Source organism: Nannobrachium achirus (genome assembly GCF_963921795.1).
Source record: "Nannobrachium achirus genome assembly, chromosome: 16".
NCBI lineage: Eukaryota > Metazoa > Chordata > Actinopteri > Myctophiformes > Myctophidae > Nannobrachium > Nannobrachium achirus.
In genome coordinates this window covers 21,694,676-21,715,056 of record NC_137823.1, presented here as the reverse complement: position 1 = coordinate 21,715,056, position 20,381 = coordinate 21,694,676, and the positions used below count along the sequence as shown (strand labels likewise).

General features: G+C 44.9%; 1 protein-coding gene across 1 annotated transcript in view; it reads right to left on the bottom strand.

Annotated features, from left to right (window-relative positions):
• LOC308300163 (uncharacterized protein) overlaps nucleotides 1-20,381 on the bottom strand; it is a 40,046-nt gene that overhangs the window by 4,230 nt on the left and 15,435 nt on the right. The window contains exons 4-8 of the mRNA XM_080743967.1: nucleotides 13,917-14,478; nucleotides 12,385-12,422; nucleotides 10,017-10,091; nucleotides 8,118-9,516; nucleotides 4,020-4,198 (exon numbers count right to left, since the gene is read on the bottom strand). Of these exons, the coding sequence (XP_080600093.1) occupies nucleotides 4,020-4,198; nucleotides 8,118-9,516; nucleotides 10,017-10,091; nucleotides 12,385-12,422; nucleotides 13,917-14,478 (2,253 nt within the window). The remainder of the gene's footprint in view (nucleotides 1-4,019; nucleotides 4,199-8,117; nucleotides 9,517-10,016; nucleotides 10,092-12,384; nucleotides 12,423-13,916; nucleotides 14,479-20,381) is intronic.

The window sequence follows — 20,381 nt, the reverse complement described above, 5'->3', positions numbered from 1 at the left end:
TTCCAACACCTGGCAAAACACAATTGCATAGTACTTATATAATAGTCATGTATGCAGATGATGTTTTTTTTAGATAGTACAAAAGTGAATGTAATGCAATCTAAGGCTTTTTACATGAATCTATTTGAATTTAAGGACCCAAATACACTCTGAATATATGGGCATAATATGTATTAGTTTTTACCAGTAAAGTTTCAGCCCTATGCATTTTTGTTTCACCGAATCAAGCACATGTGCCACTATGTTGCCACCTTCACAACTTATGCTTTACCTTGTGTACATATCTGCTGGTCTTATGCTAAGTGTAGATACCTTGATCCTTTACATGTATTATGTTTTATGTTCCACTTTTGCTTTATAATGTTTGATATTTGTTTTCTCCTTCTCCCTTTCTGGAAAACAACCAGTTCAGTTTTTCCAAAAAACTAATTGTAAACCAAACCAGTGATATACTGGTTTGGTATACCAGTGGTATCCACACACACACACACACACACACACACACACACACACACACACACACACACACACACACACACACACACACACACACACACACACACACACACACACACACACTAGAAGTTTGGTTGTGTACATTTAGTGAGTAAGGAGGATGGTGTTGGTTTGAGCAATTCAATTAGTATGAATGATGCATGTGGACAATTGAGTATACATGCATATGGGCAGTTGTTGATGGAAATGAGATGGCATTTGTTGTTAGATGTCATGGTTTATTGTCATGTTGTAATATAGGACAGTATTTGTTTTAACATATATATACAAATGAGAAAGGAAATATTACTCAGAATGGCAGTATGTCAGTATGTAGTATGAACATTAACAGTGAAGCAGTAATTAGGAGCATCTGTGTGTTGTTTCCATAGACTGTAAACAATATGGACGGTGGGAACCCATTGGTTTCTATGATGCAAAAATGACTTTTCTTTGCCCTTGTATGGGTGTCGCCATCATGGTACCCATTACTACCCAAGGAATGCTATTGGCTGCCAACGGTCAGGTGCAACCACAGAGATACATGGGACATTGTCTTGAGCTTGCCGAGAATAAAGCACACAAAGAAGAATCATCACAAGCCCCTCCATACCCTTCTTTAACATCAATTATAACATAAATTGGATGATATTTTTCACAAAACGCATATCATGGTGATTGAAACGAGGCTCTAAACTAGTGACAGGAACCATAAATGATTTATGACAATGTTGATTAAGGTAAGGAAATCAAATGAAATGAATGAAATCCTATGGAACATGTTGCTTTTGGTACCAGCACAGCGCAACTAGCGGCCAATCATAGGAACTTTTAGTTCCGTGTTTGCTTCATTTTAAATCCGGACAACTGGCCCCCTGGTTGTTTCAGGGGGGAAATGGCAAAAATCTGTTGAAGAATGAAGGTAATTTGTCAGTATGCATCCAGATAGTAGGAGAAAATGTAAAGTGTGTGAGGTAAGCAAAATATTGGGCTACAGCAACAAAAAATAATGATAATCTGCGAAGTGTCTCTAGAGTAGAGTAACATTGTTATATAAGAAGAAAGCTATTTGAATGATTGTCTTTTGCTAATTAAAGGTCTTCGCTATAAACAATGTTGTCAGTAATGCGTCATTACGCATTACTGACAACATTGTTTATAGCTAAGTAATTATCCCCAATGAAAACCTTTACGGCGCTGTCTCTCTTTCCCCTGGAGAGTTGGCCAGGAGCAAACACAGGTTGAGGCAAGTAGATGCCAACTCGTTCATTCTCTTGGCCCTGACCCTTATTAGTCCATGGGCCATACGAGATGTCGCTATCGGAAAGGTGGCAAAGGTTACGTAGCATTTTTGAGAAGCTCTATATCTGTAGATCATATTTTGGTATGATCCTGAGTCACAGCTAAATTGGTATTCTCAGCTGCTATCAGTGTCCCATTAACTTTACTATACACAGACATGCAAACAGCCCCAAGGTGGAAAAAGGTGACACATTTTTATGGGGATAAAATGTGCGCCGCGCACAGCGCGGCGCGTAATTTTGGACCTTTTTTACTGAATTTGCACGTTTCTAACTCGGTTAAACAGTGACTTACTCATACATATCATACATACCGGTATGCAGCAAAATTGGACTTGTTACCTACGACCAATTGTTCTAGATATAATAAAGAAAATTAAATCTACAATAATATAGCCTACAGATATACCGGTAGTTATAGGAATATCTTAATATTTAGGGACTTGTCTTTAATAAACAGGCATAGACAGTGACAATGTGCACTGTGAGCTTGTAGATCGGCTATTTTAACTACTTCTTAAATAGGCCTATTTGTTTTCTAAGCTCATTTCTTATATAATTTTGTATTATTTATTCATGAAATTAAAAAAGTAATTTACTTTTTTTTTTTTTTTAAATCATGAAATGTTTAGCTTTTTTGGGGAGGGAATGTTTTTTGAAAATGTTTTGAAATAATTAAAAACGAAATGTAGGAAACCAAAAATGAAGGGACCCATAAAAATGTGTCCACGACCCACACATGGGTCCCGACCCAGTGTTTGGGAAACAGTTGTAAATCACAGTCACAAATGATTCATTTAGTGGATTCTCCTGGCTGACTTTTTGCAATCTAGCTAGCCATCATCGTCAAATAAAAGGTCGATCCTTTTCACTTGTAACTCGAGCTCAGTTAGTCCGTTCTTAAGTTGAGAGACCAGTCTTTTTGTGACTTGTCTCAGCCTCCTCCTTCTGTAGGAAGAAGTCACGGCAACTCTAGCGTTAGCATGTGGCTAAGCTAGCGAATCATCGTAAAATCAACAAGGCTATAACCGATAATATCACATCACGCATCGATGCAGAATAGCGCACGACCGCGATGCAAGCGAATCAAACAGCCAACAGTCCACAGTCACACCACAACTACGGCAACTGTCTTTGCAAGCTTTGAGCGCTCAGCTCTGCCTCTGTCAGGGCTCGCAGTCAGTGCAATGAGTGCAGTCAGTGTTGTTGACAGCTGCCAGCTGACGACGCTGCCAGCTGACGACGACGTCACAAAGAGAAGGGACTCAGGGAGCGCTTGATTTGTTAAAAAACAAAACAACCCACTTCCCCTTCCACCTTCAACACCATTGTCCTGACAAAATGGACGGCGCCGAGAATAAGAAATAAACGCTCCTCTTCTCACTGCTGCTCTGACGACACCGACACCCCCCCACCCCCCTAAACATTTTTTTAACGAATCTGCACGATTCACACAAATGACCAATTTGGATTCAAAGCGGCGATTTTCGCCGAAAAGCTACACGTTTGCATGCCTGTATACAGGGGAACAAATGCAAAAAAAAATATCTGCTTTAACCCTGTAAGACCCGAATTAATTTCTACTTGCAAAAAAAAGAGGAAAATGGTGTTGGGAGTACTTTGGAGAAGAAATGACCCCTTATATGCTGCTTAAAGCAATTCTTTGCCATTTCTTTTCCTGTATAGTAAAGTTAACTTAATGGGACCCTAACGTTAGTGGCTGATAACACCAATTTAGCTGTGACTCAGGAAGGGCTATCATACCAAAATATTATCTACAGATATAGAGCTTCTCAAAAATGCTAAGTAACCCCATGGACTATATTGAAAGCCCTGCTACAGAACTCATTCACTCACACACCCCCACACACACACCCCCCCACACACACACACACACACACACACACACACACACACACACACACACACACACACACACACACACACACACACACACACACACACACACACACACACACACACACACACACACACACACACAGTCTAAACTGTAAGATGGCATGACAAGCCATTAAACCAGAGGCGGGACAAGAGCGAAAACTTGATTAAACTGCGATAAAACAATAATCTGTCATATTCTGTCAATGGCCTTGAGGGCTTATAAAATACTCTTGTCATATCTTGTCAATGGCACTGAATGAGTTACAATACATTCTACAACAAATGTTAGGTAGCTTTATGTCCATGTGGTCTCAGGCCTACCTGTGTTCAGAGTAGCAATCGCCGCGGCTGCCTCCCTTGACACCTTTTCCTGGGTTCTCTCCTCGTCACTGTCACTCTTGCCCAGGTCGTCAAAGCCAAAGTATTCTGTTTTGCTGCTGCTGCTGCCGCCGCCCTCGGCCACTCCGCCCTCCAAGCCCTCCTTGTCCTGGACGGCCAAGCTGTAACTCAAAGAAATAGATTTTGAAATTACCTAAGACCAAGTCCAGATTACCTGATCTTGAATATTAAAGGAAAAGTAACAGAACAGGGCTCTACTTTGTGTCAAAAGAAATGTGACATAATTGTGAAAATATTTGCCAATGCAACTATACCCTGAAAGAGTTAATATTGGGAGCTGTAGGAAGAAGGTGGTCCCAACTCCCAAAGCACCGCCCAACCTCCTCGGAAAGTGACAAGTCGAAACAGCGTGTCAGCGAGGGAATGTTGGTCACGTGACCCAATGGAAGTCAATGGAGAATTGGCTGTCGATATGTATACAATCCCACGTTGTGTTATTTTTTGTAATTGACCTGACTGATTTAGCTGTATTCATGGTGAAACAGAGCTTGCACGAGTCGCACACTTTCTACAGTCGCGAGGGGCGGGTCTTGACTTTGCTCCTGGCTTTATGGACAGTGACTGCTGTCCTCTGTTCATGCCGTGAATGAAGGCTTCATGTGCGGGACGAACACGCCTTGAGACTCAGTGAATTGTTATGGAGCTTTTCTTTTCCGTTCCTGGTTAACCGATAACCGATTCATATCGATCCGATTCATATCGATCATTTCGGACATCCCTACCACTTAGGCTAGGGCTCCACCAAAAAGACGGCGTCGTGCCGGCGTCGGCCGGCGTCAAAAAACCGGGGCGAATTGGAGCGTCCGATGTCGACAGTGGAGCACCCTTCATTAATTCAAACGGGAGCGTTCCCAGGGTTGACGCGACGCTCTACGCGCCCAGTGGAGCCGGGGGGTTAAAGGAGTAGTTCACTGCCAAAATGACTTTTTTTCTATTGATTACTCACACCATGGAGACTTGAGTTCAATAAAAAAGAAATGTATTTGTCGCATTCTTAAGACAATAATTCAGGCGAAGTCCATGAAGCCTACAGTATAAGGGTTGTCAACAGGGGAAGGGTGAATGGATTCATGATGATTGTGATTGTTATTTATTTTTTGTCAACAATTAGAAGTTAGTAATCACTTTTTGGCAATTTTGTATATTTCTGGGATGATTGCAAAAGAGACAAGGTTTAAATAAAAATACGTCATTAGGATTATTTCAAAAGAGATTGTTTCACATTAAATAATATCAGACAAACCAAACACAAAAAAATATTGGTAATAGTTGATCTCCCACATGAAAACCCATCATCTGGGATACAATCCCTTTTATGCCCATAAATGGAGATTCCTAACATAATCCCTTTTATGCCCATATATGGAGATCCCTGCACTGAAATCTGACATCACTGTGATGTCACCTGTGATGTCACAGTGATGTGTCAGGGGAACCACAGTGTCAGGCGTTACCCGTCCAGAGTGGTTCCCCTGACATCATAGTGCCATCAGAGCATGATGTCAGAGCGACAAACCCATAGACCGTAAAAACGTGTACACGTCCAGACACGGACATGCTGTGACGGTTCTCATAGTGAACTTGCTCCCTACGGTAGCAATGAAAGGGCCAGGGGGAGGTGGAACAGAGGAAAAGAGGGGGAGAAAAATTAGCAGGAGTCACCTCAAATGATGCATTTACAGATTTAGACTTTGAAAACTTTGAGTGGATGTTTGACTCGTGTTTTTCGTGATTCTGAATCCAATGCAAGCATTTGTTTTGCACAAAAAAACATTCCTTTCTGAAAAACTGACCCACAACAAAAGTGATGAAAAGTGATGACTCATATTACTAAACTATAGTTTTGTGGGATCCGTTTTTAGCCCAAGGATTTTTTTTCCCGTGCAAAACAAATGCTTGCATTGGATTCCGAATCACGAAAAAACCCTAGTTTGACCTCTCGCATGCTACTTAAATAAAGCATTTTCTTTTTTTATTCATTATTTTACTGTATAGTAAAGTCAATGAGACCCCAACTTCGATTGGCTCCCACATAGTTTCCCAAAGGAGTTGGGTGACTGGCTGGTGTTGTGTAGACCAGGGGTTCTCAAACCTTTGTATGCCACAAATGTTATGGTGGACATTTTTTGGAAACGCATACAGGCCTTATATGCAAATAAATATATTTTTGAAAATGAAAATAAAGCAGTGATTCCTGCAGATCTGTAATCTTATCAATGAAATGAATAACTGCCCCAAGTCCCCCCACTCCCAACGCCCCATGCAAGACAGTTACAGCTACTTTGCCTCCTGTTCTGCTGAGAGAACAGGGGTCGAATGCAGGCTAAAGCTAAGAGCCAAACAGGTTTGGCCACTGTTTGTTTTTCCTTCATCTCAGCTATGCAGCTGTAGCTACAGGTCTACACAACTACTGTTGTGTGTCTGTGAGAGCAGCACCTCAGTCGATGTCGCAATCCATAAATTAAACACAGTTTGTTGACTAAAATGGGAACTTATAATCAATGACAGGACTGAACAGAACCAAACCAAACACGGTTTACATAAAACATTGGAAACTGTAGCAATGTAGAGAACTTTAGTGGGATCGGACCCTGAACTTCTGGTTAACTCTTACTGGCAATACCCTACACCAGTGTTTCTGAACCACTGTGCCTGGGGACCTTTGGTGTGCTCCTAAGAAGGCTCAAGTGTGCTGATTGAAATTGCTTGAAAACAAGGGGGTACAAATGAAACCCTTAAGGGTCCATTTGGGGTCCAACGTTTTTATTTTTACTGTGATTTTATAATTGTTGACTGAATATTGTATTGTATTGATATTTTTTCCTGTCCTGGGTCCAGAGGAAATTAGAATACATTAGAAAACAAATGTTGGTTACTGACGTTTTCATTTGTCTAATGTTGTTAAATATGATAAACACAGTTGTGTATAATGTTGTTGGTTGTGAGCCTGTAGATATATATTTTCAAAGTATAAATCTGGTATTCTGGTTTAAGCCATAAATACATCATTTGAGGTGAATCCTGCTCCAGTAATACTTTCCTTCCCACTAGAGGAGTCTAGAGGAGAGTACGTGGGTTTTCATGTGGGAGCTCAGGGTTTGATTCCAGCTTGTTGTGCCAACTCTCAAGAACTTTACAAGACTATTTCCAATATGTTTTGTGTATGGTTTGTCTAATATTGTTTCATGAGATAAACATAGTTGTTTATGAAGAAACAATCTCTTTGAAATAATCCTAATGACTTATTTTTATTTAAACCGTGTCTCTTCTGCAATCATCTTAGAGATATACAAAATTGCCAAACAGTGATTACTAACTTCTCATTGTTGACTGGAAGACTTTATTGTATTGGTCTTTTTCACTTGTATAATGTTGTACACAGTTGTGTATAAAGTAACAATTGCTTTTAAATTCATCCTAAGAACTACGTATTGTTGTCTATGTTTAAATTAACCCTTATGCTGCATTCACACTGCAGATATATAGTTGAACGTTTTGCTTGCTTGGTCAATGTTATCTCAATGGAAACCAGCTTTAAAGATACAGGACACACAAAGAACGAAGGTTTGGAAGCTTTAAAGCTGGTTTCCATTGAGATAACATTGACCAAGCAAGCAAAACGTTCAACTATATATCTGCAGTGTGAATGAGGCATTACCCTAGATTCCACCAGTGATTAAAAAAAGGCAGCCCCTAACTTTACAATACAACGTTTTCTTTTTTTTTTCAATTGCCAACAAGTCATTGCAGCTTCTATCTGTTGACTGAAAGCTTGTTTCTGGTCAAATTACTTAATGTCATTGTTGAAACTTAAGTTCTACCCAGTTAAGCAGCCCTGTCTCATATACCTGTGTCTGGGCATTAGTTGCTCTCTGCTGCCACCTCGTGGTGGGTGCATAGAAAAAGGTGTTACCACAAAATGAGGTGGTACCACCGACCCAGCAATTTCAAGGTACCACGACTATACCACCATATTACAGATGACATGACAGATCAGAAAGAGGCATGTGTGCTGCTTACCGGGTGCGTTTGACCAGTGGAGCATACAACGTCTTCTTCTCGCTCGCCCGTCTGGCCAGGTTGCCCAACTTCTTCATGATCGTCTCTCTGGTCAGGTCTTCCATCCTGCACTCCATGAAGTCCGAGATGGTGACGTGAGATACGTTCATTTGGTATGGCGCCAGCAATGTGCAGTCCTGTGGGCTCTCCCTCGTCTTGACAACGGGTGCTGCTGCTTTTGCCTCTGCAGTTATCCTCGGCCTCCCCCTCCCCCTTTTTGCGACAGGGGGTTGCCCGATGAGTGCTGCTGCTGCTGCTGCTGCTGCTGCTTTTGCCTTTGCCGATTTCCACGGCCTCCCCCTCGCCCTTTTTGCCACAGAGGGTTGCCTGCTGCCACCTGCTGTGCCAGGGGTCATCACCTCAGCCGGAGATTCTTCTGGAAGCCGCTGCTTGGCGCTTGTCAGGCCTTCCGAGTACAGTCCACCCTGGGTGGAAGAGGACTGAGAGTCCTCCTGGCCTTCCGAGGACAGTTCACCGTGGGAGGCTTTCCGGGGCCCGTGGTACTCCTTGTCGTTGGAGGGCCTGCGGGTAAACGGTGCGGAAGGGACGTCCACGGGAGGCTCAGCGGGAGATTCCGCAGGAGGCTGCTGCTCCGCGCTTCTCAGCCTTTCAAAGTAGAAGTCACCCTGGGTGAAGGGTGAGGAAAACCGGGAGTCCTTGCTACCTCCAGGTTCGGCAGAAGAGTCTTTACAGAGGATGCCAGAGTCTATACCCAGAACGGAGGATGGCTGCTGGTTCCTCACCTCATTGGGAGATTTTGCCGGAAGCTTCCGATCTAAACTCATCAGCCCTAATGAGTAGAGGAGTTCGCCCTTGGTGGCAGAGGACTGCGAGTTCTGGTTACCTCTAGGATCGGCATTAGAGTCTTTACCCAGGATGCTGAAGTCTATCATGAGAGCAGGGGGCACCTGCGGGGTCATCACCTCAGCGGGAGATTCTACAGGAAGCTTCATTTCAGTGCTTGTCAGCCCTTCTGAGTAGAGTTCACCCTGTTCGGAAGAGGGCTGGGAGTCCTTGCTACCTCCAGGCTTGGTTTTAGAGTATTTCTCCAGGAGGCTGAAGTCTACAATGAGAGCAGGCGACGGATGCGGAGTCATCACCTCAGCCGGAGATTCTGCTGGAAGCCGCTGCTTGCCGCTTGTCAGGCCTTCCGCCGAGTACAATCCACCCTGGGTGGAAGAGGACTGAGAGTCCTTGCTACCTCCAGGCTCGACGTTAGAGTGTTCAGCTAGGATGCCAGAGTCCATAGTAAGATCGGAGGACAACTGCGGGGACATGACCTCTGCGGCAGATTCCAATGGCATCTGCCAGTCTGACGGCTGACTGTCCTCTACATCTTTCTGTAAGGCTGTTTCTTCATCTGTGGGTGGTAAAGAAAAACACAAGTCAATCAAATACAGGCGTAAGGGGTTGACACACAGTGGAGGGAAATAAAACCTTTGGGCATGTGGAGTTTGCTTTATAGTGGCTCAAACGTACAAGTGCACGTTTGAGTGAGGAGTCTGAGGACGCAACAGTCTTAGTTAAACAACACAAGATATCTGTCTAATAAACAACATGCAGCGTTCCGTCGCCATCTCCCCTTCTATCTCTTTCCCTCTCTGCCCCACACACACACACACACACACACACACACACACACACACACACACACACACACACACACACACACACACACACACACACACACACACACACACACACACACACACACACACACACACACACACACACACACGCAGTCCAAACTCATTAAGCATTCTTTCCCAGTAGAAAAAAAAATGTTGCGACTAATAGAAGACCAAGTAAAAAGCTAACTCAGGTCAGTTTCACTAAGAACATTGCAACACTCTTCCATACCTGAGTCAGAGAATCCAAGGAATTCCTCTTCATTGCTGTCCTCTTCAAACATTTGGAGGAGATGTTGTTGCACTTCTACATAGTGGAGGGAATAAAACATCATACAACGTATAAATAACAATACTAGGACCTTGGGGGTGGGGTTTGGGATTGGCTATACATAACCTGTGACCCCAAATGTTGCACATACACATCCATGCACACACCCGCGCGCGCGTACCCACACACACACACACACACACACACACACACACACACACACACACACACACACACACACACACACACACACACACACACACACACACACACACACACACACAGAGAATTTACTTGCGCCAGCAGAGCGTACAAGTACTGCTTTCGGTGCAGTCTGTTTCCGGACCACAAGTACAAAGGTAACATGCCATTAGGTCGAACACCCTTTGGATCGACCACCAAACTCTAACCCAAACCCTAATCCTAACCTCAGTAAAACTATGCCTAACTCTAACCCTAATCCTAACCTCAGTAACCATGACGCGGGCGATTATCTAACCTGCCGACGCTGTTCGACCCAACGGGAGTTCGACCTATGGGGCAGTCCCCAAGTACAAAGTCATGGCCTTTAGCCAATGAGGGAGCATTATCCATGACTTCACCAGCAACAAGTGCGACCTGAGGTCACGAGAGGTCACCACCAACCAACAAGTGCTGTCACATACCCAGCGCTGTTCGAAGTACTTGCGCACCACGAGTGTACACAGTGGAAGTTGGCACCTTGACAGAGTGCAGTCTAGTTCAAATGTGGCATTAGATCGGAAATCTTCGGGCTATACCTTTTTTTTGACTGGGATACCAGCCCAGTCCTACATCCATGGTTCAAAATGTGCGCGTTTTGTGACTTTTCAATGATTGGCTGTGATGGGACATGAAGGAAAGCCAATGAGCCATTTTTTTCCCCATGGCTGGGAGGGAAAGCATCACATATCCCACAATCCAGAAGATGCTGGTATAATGCTGCTACAAGTGCTAAATCAATCAAATATATATCTCATGGAATGTAAGGTCTCACTGAACAAGCGTCGGAAAGGGTTCATGCATTAAATTACAACAATCAGGTATTACAAGTTTGTGTTAAATTACAACAATCAGGTATTACAAGTTTGTGTAATGTTTTCACCCTCCTCCTGACAAAGAGCGGAAAACGAAATCCCTTTCGGACATCCTGATTCCTGACGGGCTAAAATACCCACAGCAATTTATTAAATTCATTATAACAGCAATTCAGACCGATTTCAAATCCTCTGCTCCGCAACGGCCCCCTCTCTCCAAATTCCAATAAGACATAGCAGTGGTGCCTCAGATAGAAAACCCATACATTTCCCCCATAGAGATGTGTGCATACGTCGTCTCTGTCAACAAAGTAAATAACAGACTGCTGACAGTAGCCACTGTCCATCCATCCATCCCTCCATCTATCCATCTACTACTTATCTACTACTACGTTTCAACAGAGAGCTCCAGACTTCCCTTTCCTGAGCAACATTAGCCATTTCTTGCTGGGGGATACCGAGGCGTTCCCAGGCCAGTGTGGAGATGTACTCTCCCATCTGGTCCTTGGTCTGCCCCGGGGTCTCCTGGGATCCCGAGGCGTTCCCAGGCCAGTGTGGAGATGTAATCATCCATCTTCTGGTCCTTGGTCTGCCACGGGGTCTCCTCCCAGTGGGATGTGCAGCGAGGACCTCCCCTTGGAGATGCTCAGGAGGCATCCGTACTAGATGCCCTAAACCACCTGCTGGTTCCTTTCCAAGTCTACTCCGAGTTTCTCTAGGACCCCCACACTTATAGAAAAACGTAATAAGTGTGAAAATAATTGCTTTTATTAAAAGAAAAGTGCGACCCCAAGTGGCCAAAGTCGGTATTACTGGTCAAGTCTGACCCTTTTTCAACCTGTCCAAACAGTGCATGGCAGCTTAATTCACAGCACCCCAATTCACAGCCTCATAGCAGCATGTCTTATGTGGTAAACCTTCAAAAAAAAATAACGCACATCCTCCGTTGTACGCTGATGACCTATAGCTGCCAAAGCGGTAATACTAGGAACAAAGAAAGTAGCTCACACTCACTTTTGGTCGCTCCAATATTTATTGACAACAAGCAGCCAGATACATTAACCCTTTCGACCACGTTTCGAAAATGTTATCTAATTGGCTGCTTGTTGTCAATAAATATTGGAGCGACCAAAGGTGAGTGTGAGCTACTTTCTTTGTAAACCTCCCGGTTAACAGTGGTTGACCAAAGTTTCCAAACAAAATGTTATTTTAGGCACATTCTGACCGTGAGTTGTGACACGTCCAAGAACAATTCCATATATTCACAGCCTTACCTGCGTCGTTGCTGCTCTTGGCCTGGCCGGACCTGAACCTGGGAGAGGAGAGACAGGTGGGGGGTTAGTGACTTGGCCTCAGCTAGAGCCGTCATGGTTGTGTCATTTTACTGATTGCAATTAACAATTGCGATTAGGCGACTGTGTATAATTGTGACAGGCCTAGCTAGCTGCTAGCCTCAGCAGGGAGGGTATGAGCCACAGCAGTCTGGTGGCAACAGACACAGCAACAGACACAGGATATTTAGCATATGTGACCGAGGCTGGAGAAAAGGTCCTTAGTCAGCATTGGTCTTTTTTCAGCTTTTTGCAGATAATGAAAGTACAGAATATAAGCTTTCAAATGACGTGTCATTCATTGAAATCTGAATATATTTGAAGAAGATATGCTTATTTGAGTGTAGTTAACACTACTGGCAGTCAGGTAAGGGGTGTGAACAATGGAGTGTTAACTCCACCCCTCACCCACCCTAACCTATTGGTGGTTATCTGTTGCTGAAACCTGAGAACAACAACCACACATTAGCCAACAGAAACTGCAGATGTAAATGTTGGCTTTGACATGTTAATGTGTGTCTCCACCCCCCAGAAGGGTGTAAGGAAACACAAAAACACAGCTCAAACTAATTTAAGCTGTTTAATGATTCTAAAATGGATATCTGTTGCAATGAGAAGGTTCTCAAACATAAACTCTTAGGCATAGGCTACACTGAGCCAGATTTTTCATATATCCCGTTTTTTCAGATATCCACATGAATTCACATCCAGTGAATCGGATATTTTTCAATGTCTTCACTTATTTATCCGGTTTAAAAAATATCCAGCTTCGCAGCCAAAATATCCAGCTTCGTGTGGCTGCAAGCCCCAAACGCATAAAAAACTGTCTAGCTTCAGAAATATCCAGCTCTGTGTAGCCATGGCCTTAGATAATGTGGAAAAAAGGATGAACACCAAAAATCATAAATCAAACCTATTTTGTTAATTTGCTGGACTTCACTATTACCTACATATGGACCTTTTCTCCAGCCTCAGTAGAACTTTTCACAATTTCCCACAACTTCACCACATAACATCACATAAAAAAACTGCATATTTCGTCCCAAAATCAAGGATTATATCCCGCATAATCAAAGATTTTGCCCGCGTTTTTCGCAAGGGTTTACACTACAGAAAAAAATCACACCCGGTGTGAAGTGTGCAGTGCTTTTGACGAGTTAATTTCATAATACTATTTGAATTAGACGAGGAACAATGTTAAATCCCTGTCCATTAATTTCAAGGTTGTTCAACAGCTCAAAAAAGGCCAGGGTCTCTGTGATCAAGTTTGAGGTGTAATTCAAAGAAAAAGAACAGAAATTGATACCGTTATAAAGGAAATTACTTTAAAAAGACTTTGTAACCAAAAGCAAGACTATCCAAAACGTGACAAAGCAGAGAGAGAGAGAGAGAGAGAGAGAGAGAGAGAGACAGAGAGAGAGAGAGACAGAGAGACAGACAGACAGACAGACAGACAGAGACTGTGTTCTGTTTACCGGCTGTGTTTGAACGATGGAGTGTGGTAAAACTTCTTCCTCTTCCAGCCTGCCTCTCTGGCCAGCGCCATGCTGCGCTCCATGATTTCCTGGATGGTGACGTGGCACAGGGACAGCAGGGACGGGTGCAGCACCGTGTGGTCCCTCACCCTCACCCTCCTCCTGACAGGGCCCACCTTCATCCCCCGCCACCCGCTTGCAGCCAGTGCTGCTAAGGTGGCCGGCCTTGCCACCGTGTTGCTGCCGTTGGCAAAGGGATCACTCGCGGCGGCCGAGGGACTGTCGGCCTTTCTGGCGGACTCTCCAGGGGGCTGACCGTCGTCTGAGGAGGCTTTCTTGGGCCGGCGGTACCTCTTGCGGCTGGAGGTGCCGAGGGTGGACGACGCGGAAGCGATCTTGTCCTGCTGCTCTTTGCGTCTCAGCCTTTCTGAGTAAAATCCTCCCCAGGTGGAAGAGGAGGACATGGACGCCTTGCTACTTGCATCAGGGGCTGCCGTCTTTGACATGTCCGTGACTTTCTTCTTTGATTTCAAGTTTCTCCTTCTGTCTGATGTCTTCTTATCTGTGGGTGGATATGAAAAACACACAATGATATGACTTAAGTTTAAACTTAACTTTGTGGCACGTACATGAATTCAGGCACGGTTACACTTACAGATGTGCCTTACAGATGTGTCCCCCCCACCCCCCCCCCCCCCCACACACACACACACACTGGGCGTTTTTTCCAGAGACCAAGTCTGACTGCATGGCTTGTTGAACAGCACCCACTAGTGACCAATAGTGGACTCTCGTTTATCTTTGGCAGGGAGGCAGGGAGGGTTATGTAAGCACTCTCGTCATTCTGTCCCTGGCAATTAACAAGCTAGCAGCTGTCTGAAAAAAGCATAGCATGTGTCAAGTTGATGAACGCCAATCCTTGACATCCGGTTGGTGGATTAAAAATATGAGCATTTTTCCCCGGTCGGCCGACTTCAAAATATGTTTTTTTCTTTCTTTTGTTTCTTTTTTTAATGCTTGCTGGTATCGGTATTGGTATCGGTTGATAAGCAGATTTTGGTATCGGATATCGTATCGGCAAAGAAAAAATTGTATCGTAACAACCATATTTTTTGGTGGTTGTTTTCCAAACTCAGCTCCTGAGGCCTTTTCAGTCATTTAAACGTGCCTCCCTCTGAGAAAAAACTGTGGGGCCTGCTACTTCCCTTGAGTTTCTTGGCATTACGTTACAGTCTGGTTTAACAACAACTGCTGGTATTTCCAAACACAAATTGCTTTCTCAGCTGGGGCCCTTGAATTGTGCAATGTGCATTACCCCAGGGGTGTGCGATTATTTCCAGAATAATTGATCTCGCAGATTTGCATGACGGAATCAATTTAGATGAAGGATGACACTCTGATTTACGATTCTGGTTGCTGCTCCAAGTGACTGGAACACATTTCTTTCTTTTATAATGATTTGGTTGAAACTACTTGGTTGTGTGACTACTTTTATTAGAGGACTGTCATTGTGGACCCCCCCCCCCCCCATGTCATGAAAGCAGGGAATTATAGCTACAATTGGATTGAGTGAATAGTTTTGTAACTACAGTGTATAGAAGTTAAGTAAACACTCTTCAGTAGGGAAAACACCGTTTGAAGTGCTGCTAGACTATCTATCCCATCTTGCATAGCGGGGGTTGCATTTCCTTTGTTTACAAGGCTCCCCTTCTTTTCTCTAAGCTCTCTGAGAGAGACCATGCAAATGAATGGACAGTGTGACGCCCATATGCGGTTTTCCCAGGGACCCTGAGCGCAGCGGTGGGGGCCGATGGGCAAGGAGGGTCGCGAGCTCCCTTCATCACATCCGATAAAGGAAATCGTTAAATGGAAAACATTAAATTAACTTCTGAAAAGGCTTCTAGGCCTACACTAGCCTACTAGTAAAACAAGTGGAGGCAGTAACAGGTGGCGTGGGACTCATGGTGAGCCCCCGAGCACGAAAGGCCCTCCGCAGGGTGCATCCACACACCAGCAGGATCCTTAGTGCCGATTTCGAGGGAAACCCAGTAACAACGGCCATGAGTGTGTACTCTCCCACCAACATAGCACCGATTGAGGAAAGTGGAAAGGTTCTACGATGACCTAAGAACAGCGTTCCACCATGTGCCTGCTCACAACTTCCTAATAATCCTGGGGGACTTCAATGAGAGACTTGGACCGGAAGACGCACCCTTCACGTACCACAACAATACCAACCGTAACGGAGAACATCTAGCTGCCCTCCTCACGGAACATGACCTACTGGCCGCCAACACCCTGTTCCATAAGAGGATGGGCAAGAGATGGACGTTCCAGGACCGAGCCACCAGTATGCGGCGTCAGCTGGACTATATACTGGTTAAGGAGGAAGTGGAGGAAGTCCATCTTGAATTACATTCGACTCTGTAGGCTTTGATCACTGTGTGGTCGCTACAAGGCTGCGCCTGAGCTTGAGGGTCCCTAAGAGCGCCCCAAGGACCCGGCCCGACTGGGAGGCCTTTGCGGGAAGCCCTGAACTCCAGGCCAACTACACAGCGGAGGTGAGAGCCCGCCTACATCTGCTGGCCGAGGAGGGGGAGCCAACAACCTATGAGCGGTTCATCTCTGCTAACGAAGAGGCGACCAGGAAATGGGTGCCGACAAAGGGGAGACTCAGAGCCTTCCCTGGATCTAAACACCCAGAAGTTGTCCGAGCGCGTGCGCAGGTGGCAGAGGCTCGCAGAAGCTATGAGAGAGAGGGGACCGCAGAGAGTCGGCTGAACAGTGCCAAACAACAGCTGTTCAGCACGTATGACAGGATCAAAGGGGAGGAGATGTTGGAGAAAGTGAAGAGGGTGGAGGCAGAACATGGCGAACAAAGATACAAGGAGTCATGGAAGGTCATAAACGAGATGAGTGGGCGCAAGAGGGCGAGATAGGGACAGCTGGCAGGCTGCAGCCCAGAAGAGAGAGTGACCACCTGGGTCACCTACTTCCGGGATCTCCTGGGCACCCACTCAACAGTGGACAGATCTGAGGAAGAGATACCTGCAGTCCTCACAAATCTTGAAATTGACGATGGCCCCTTTACAGCTTCTGAGTTTGCCACAGTGAAGTCCACCCTGAAGCAAGAAAAAAGTGCTGGTCCGGATGGTATCACCACAGAGGTCCCTAAAAACTGCGATCTCGACAACATCATACTGGAGATTTGCAACCAGGCTCTGATAGATAACATCAAGCCCGACATATGGTCCCTAGCTAGCATCATCCCGGTTCCCAAATCAGGAGATCTGTCTAAGCCAGACAATTATCGTGGCATTAGCCTGACCTGTGTCATAGCGAAGATGTTCAACCGCATGATACTAAACCGGATTAGGGAAGCCATTGACCCACACCTGAGGGACAACCAAAATGGCTTCAGAAAGGGAAGGACCACCGTAGGCCAGATTCTGGCCTTAAGGAGAATCATTGAGGAGGTGAAGACACTTGACAGCAGTGCTGTGTTTCATTGACTTCAAAAAGGCATTTGATTCAATAGAGAGGCATAATGCTGAAAATCCTCAAGGCTTACGGAGTCCCCCTGAATCTACTTCGGGCAATGGAGGCCATGTACAAGGGCACAAGAGCCAAGGTGGTAACCCCCGATAGCATCAGCGAGGAGTTCGAAATCCTAGCAGGGGTGCAGCAGGGAGACACTCTTGCCCCCTTCCTCTTTATCATAGCTCTGGACTACGCGCTCAGGAAAGCCATCAATGGGCGGGAGCAGGAGCTTGGCTTCACAATTACACCAAGGAAGTCTAGTAGAAACCCTGCAGTAGCCCTGGCAGACCTAGACTACGCAGATGACATCTGCCTGGTGTCTGACCGTGTGGAGCAGGCGCAGGAACTCCTGAACAGAGTGGAGGTGGAATGTGCCAAGGTTGGCCTCAGAATGAATGCAAAGAAAACTGAGGTAATCACCTATAACATCCACATGGACCATCCGCCGATTACAACATCAGATGGCAATGCTCTGCGAGAGGTCATTGACTTCAAATACTTGGGTTCCTGGATGAACTCCACAGAACAGGACCTTAAGGTCAGGAAGGCACTAGCGTGGAGGGCCCTGAACGGCATGTCAAGAGTGTGGTGCTCGAATCTCCCCCGACACATAAAGCTGAGCCTATTCCACACCACTGTGGAGTCTGTCCTCCAGTATGGCTGCGAAAGCTGGACCCTGACACCCACCCTGCAGAAGTCCCTGGATGGGTGCTACACCAGAATGCTACGAGCTGTTCTGAATGTGGACCAGAACATCCACATTACCAACAAGGACCTGTACAGGCAACTGCCAAGGCTCATCAAGAAGGTAGAAGCTAGGAGGATGAAGCTGGCCGGCCACTGCCAAAGAAATCTGGAGCTCCCGGCCAGCAGGCTGGTCCTGTGGGAACCAATGCGCGGGCATCGATCGCGAGGACGTTCCACGTTAACGTATGTGGTTGTAAACAATAACACAGACAATATAAATCCTTATTAGTCTAGTAGTGGGAAGAAGGGGTTATCATCATGGCCCCAAATAACTTTTAAACATCTTGCAATTGGCGACGAGTCTCTTTTACGAAATCGGCAAGATTGCCTCATCATTTTATATCAGGGGCGGGTTCCTCATAGGCATTTTTGCAAAATGGAAAGCCGAGTAGCATACAAAGCTATTCCTAAAATACATGATATACGTTTACTTTTCCAAATATGCTTCATAATGTGTACATATTACGCTATTAACACCTGGGGAGCCAAACTCGTTCAGGGACGAGACAAGGCCACTAGGTGTCACTGTGCCAAAAGGAGTTATCTCGTCGACAGACGAGGCAGCATAGGGTTAACTGTACAAGCTGCTGGCTGCCCTCTGAATGACCCGAGTCCATTACGTAACCCCGCAGCTCAGGCAGTGAGAGAGAGAGGCAGAAAATGGCGGAGGCAGCTTACATTGCTTCACATTCTACTTTGAAACATAAGAAGGGCTTTATCTCTGAATCAGATGAATAGAGCACCAGGGAAGGAGAGATCTGATTGTTTTCACGGCGACACTTTACCGCGATGGTCGGCCCCGTTTTGGATTATAGTTTCGCAAGCTTTTGTAAACAAAGGGATTATCTTCCTCAATCGTCAGCGGACACCCACGTGCACACGCACGAAGCTTCCGAGGCACTTCAAAATAAAGCGTAAGTGAATGGTGGCGCCAGCAACAGCTAGAAATGTTATAAACCTTAGCAGCCCATGTGTTAATCAAGTGAATCAATAATATTAGTTTACTGTCATGAAACTGTACCTTTTCCTATGGCATACTTCTAATAAATCTGTCAAGCTCGCTACTCTCCTACCCTCCATCAGCCCCCACCGTTGCGCTCAGGGTCCCTGGGAAAACCGTGGTCGTAATTCTGCGCAAATCGCAGACTTTACCGCGATTTTGCCATTTTTGGATGGAAACTGACAATGTTGTTAGCAATGCTAGCAGTTGCTAGCTCTAGCCTTATAACTTAGCTACATGTTTATACATTTATTTCATATTTAAGCTCCGACATTTCATATTTACATGTCGATTTAAGCTCTGACATTTGTCAGACATACTATATAGTATGTGGAATAGTCTGACTGGGCTATTAACTCCTTTTGGATAAAAATAAACATTTTCTGGAATTTGATAGATATGCTTTTGTTTTAAACATGTATGAATTTTGCTTGTATTGATACATGCTGCTTGAGATGCTGTGTCATGGACTCTGACCCAGCCTATGTGATTAACTCAATGACTGTCTGCGTAATGTTGATTGTGAGTCTGAAGTGTTATTGATTCCCAGGCTGGAATCTTGGATTTAATCAATATGTCTATTCTGCCCTACAAAGGCAGAGTGCAGTAACTACGTTTTCGGACACACCGACTTATTTGTGTCGCCCAAAGGTCAAATTAGCCTTCATGATATTGGGGGAGGAACAATTAGCTCAAGAACAGATATACAATCAGTGTAACATTTTTTAGAGAAATTTGAAAACGTAGTTACTGCACTCTGCCTTTGTAGGGCAGTATTGTTGTCTGTCATAGCATGTCACTATCACTACCTAGGCCTGGAAGTCTCACCTTTGGTTGATCACTGATCAATCGATCCTTTGGTTTAGACTTCTTATGATCTAGTGTTACTATCAATTCCTATGCCTTTGATGAGTTAAGAGGTCTCTTTTGACATTGTCTCACTCTGTCTTCTTGTTTCCTGCATGAGCAGCTGTCTGTAAAAGGTGTCACATTTAGGCTTTGCCGCCTCTATTTGGCCTACTGCATAAAAACTGACTGTGAATGTTGTTAGGGACAGTAGTCTCCTGTCACACCATGAGCTGAAACATGCTCTTGGGCTCTTGTACTGGGATATCCTTTATGCTGTACATGGACTTGTTCTCTATGCCTCCTAAATAAAGCTTGGACATCTACCTTCA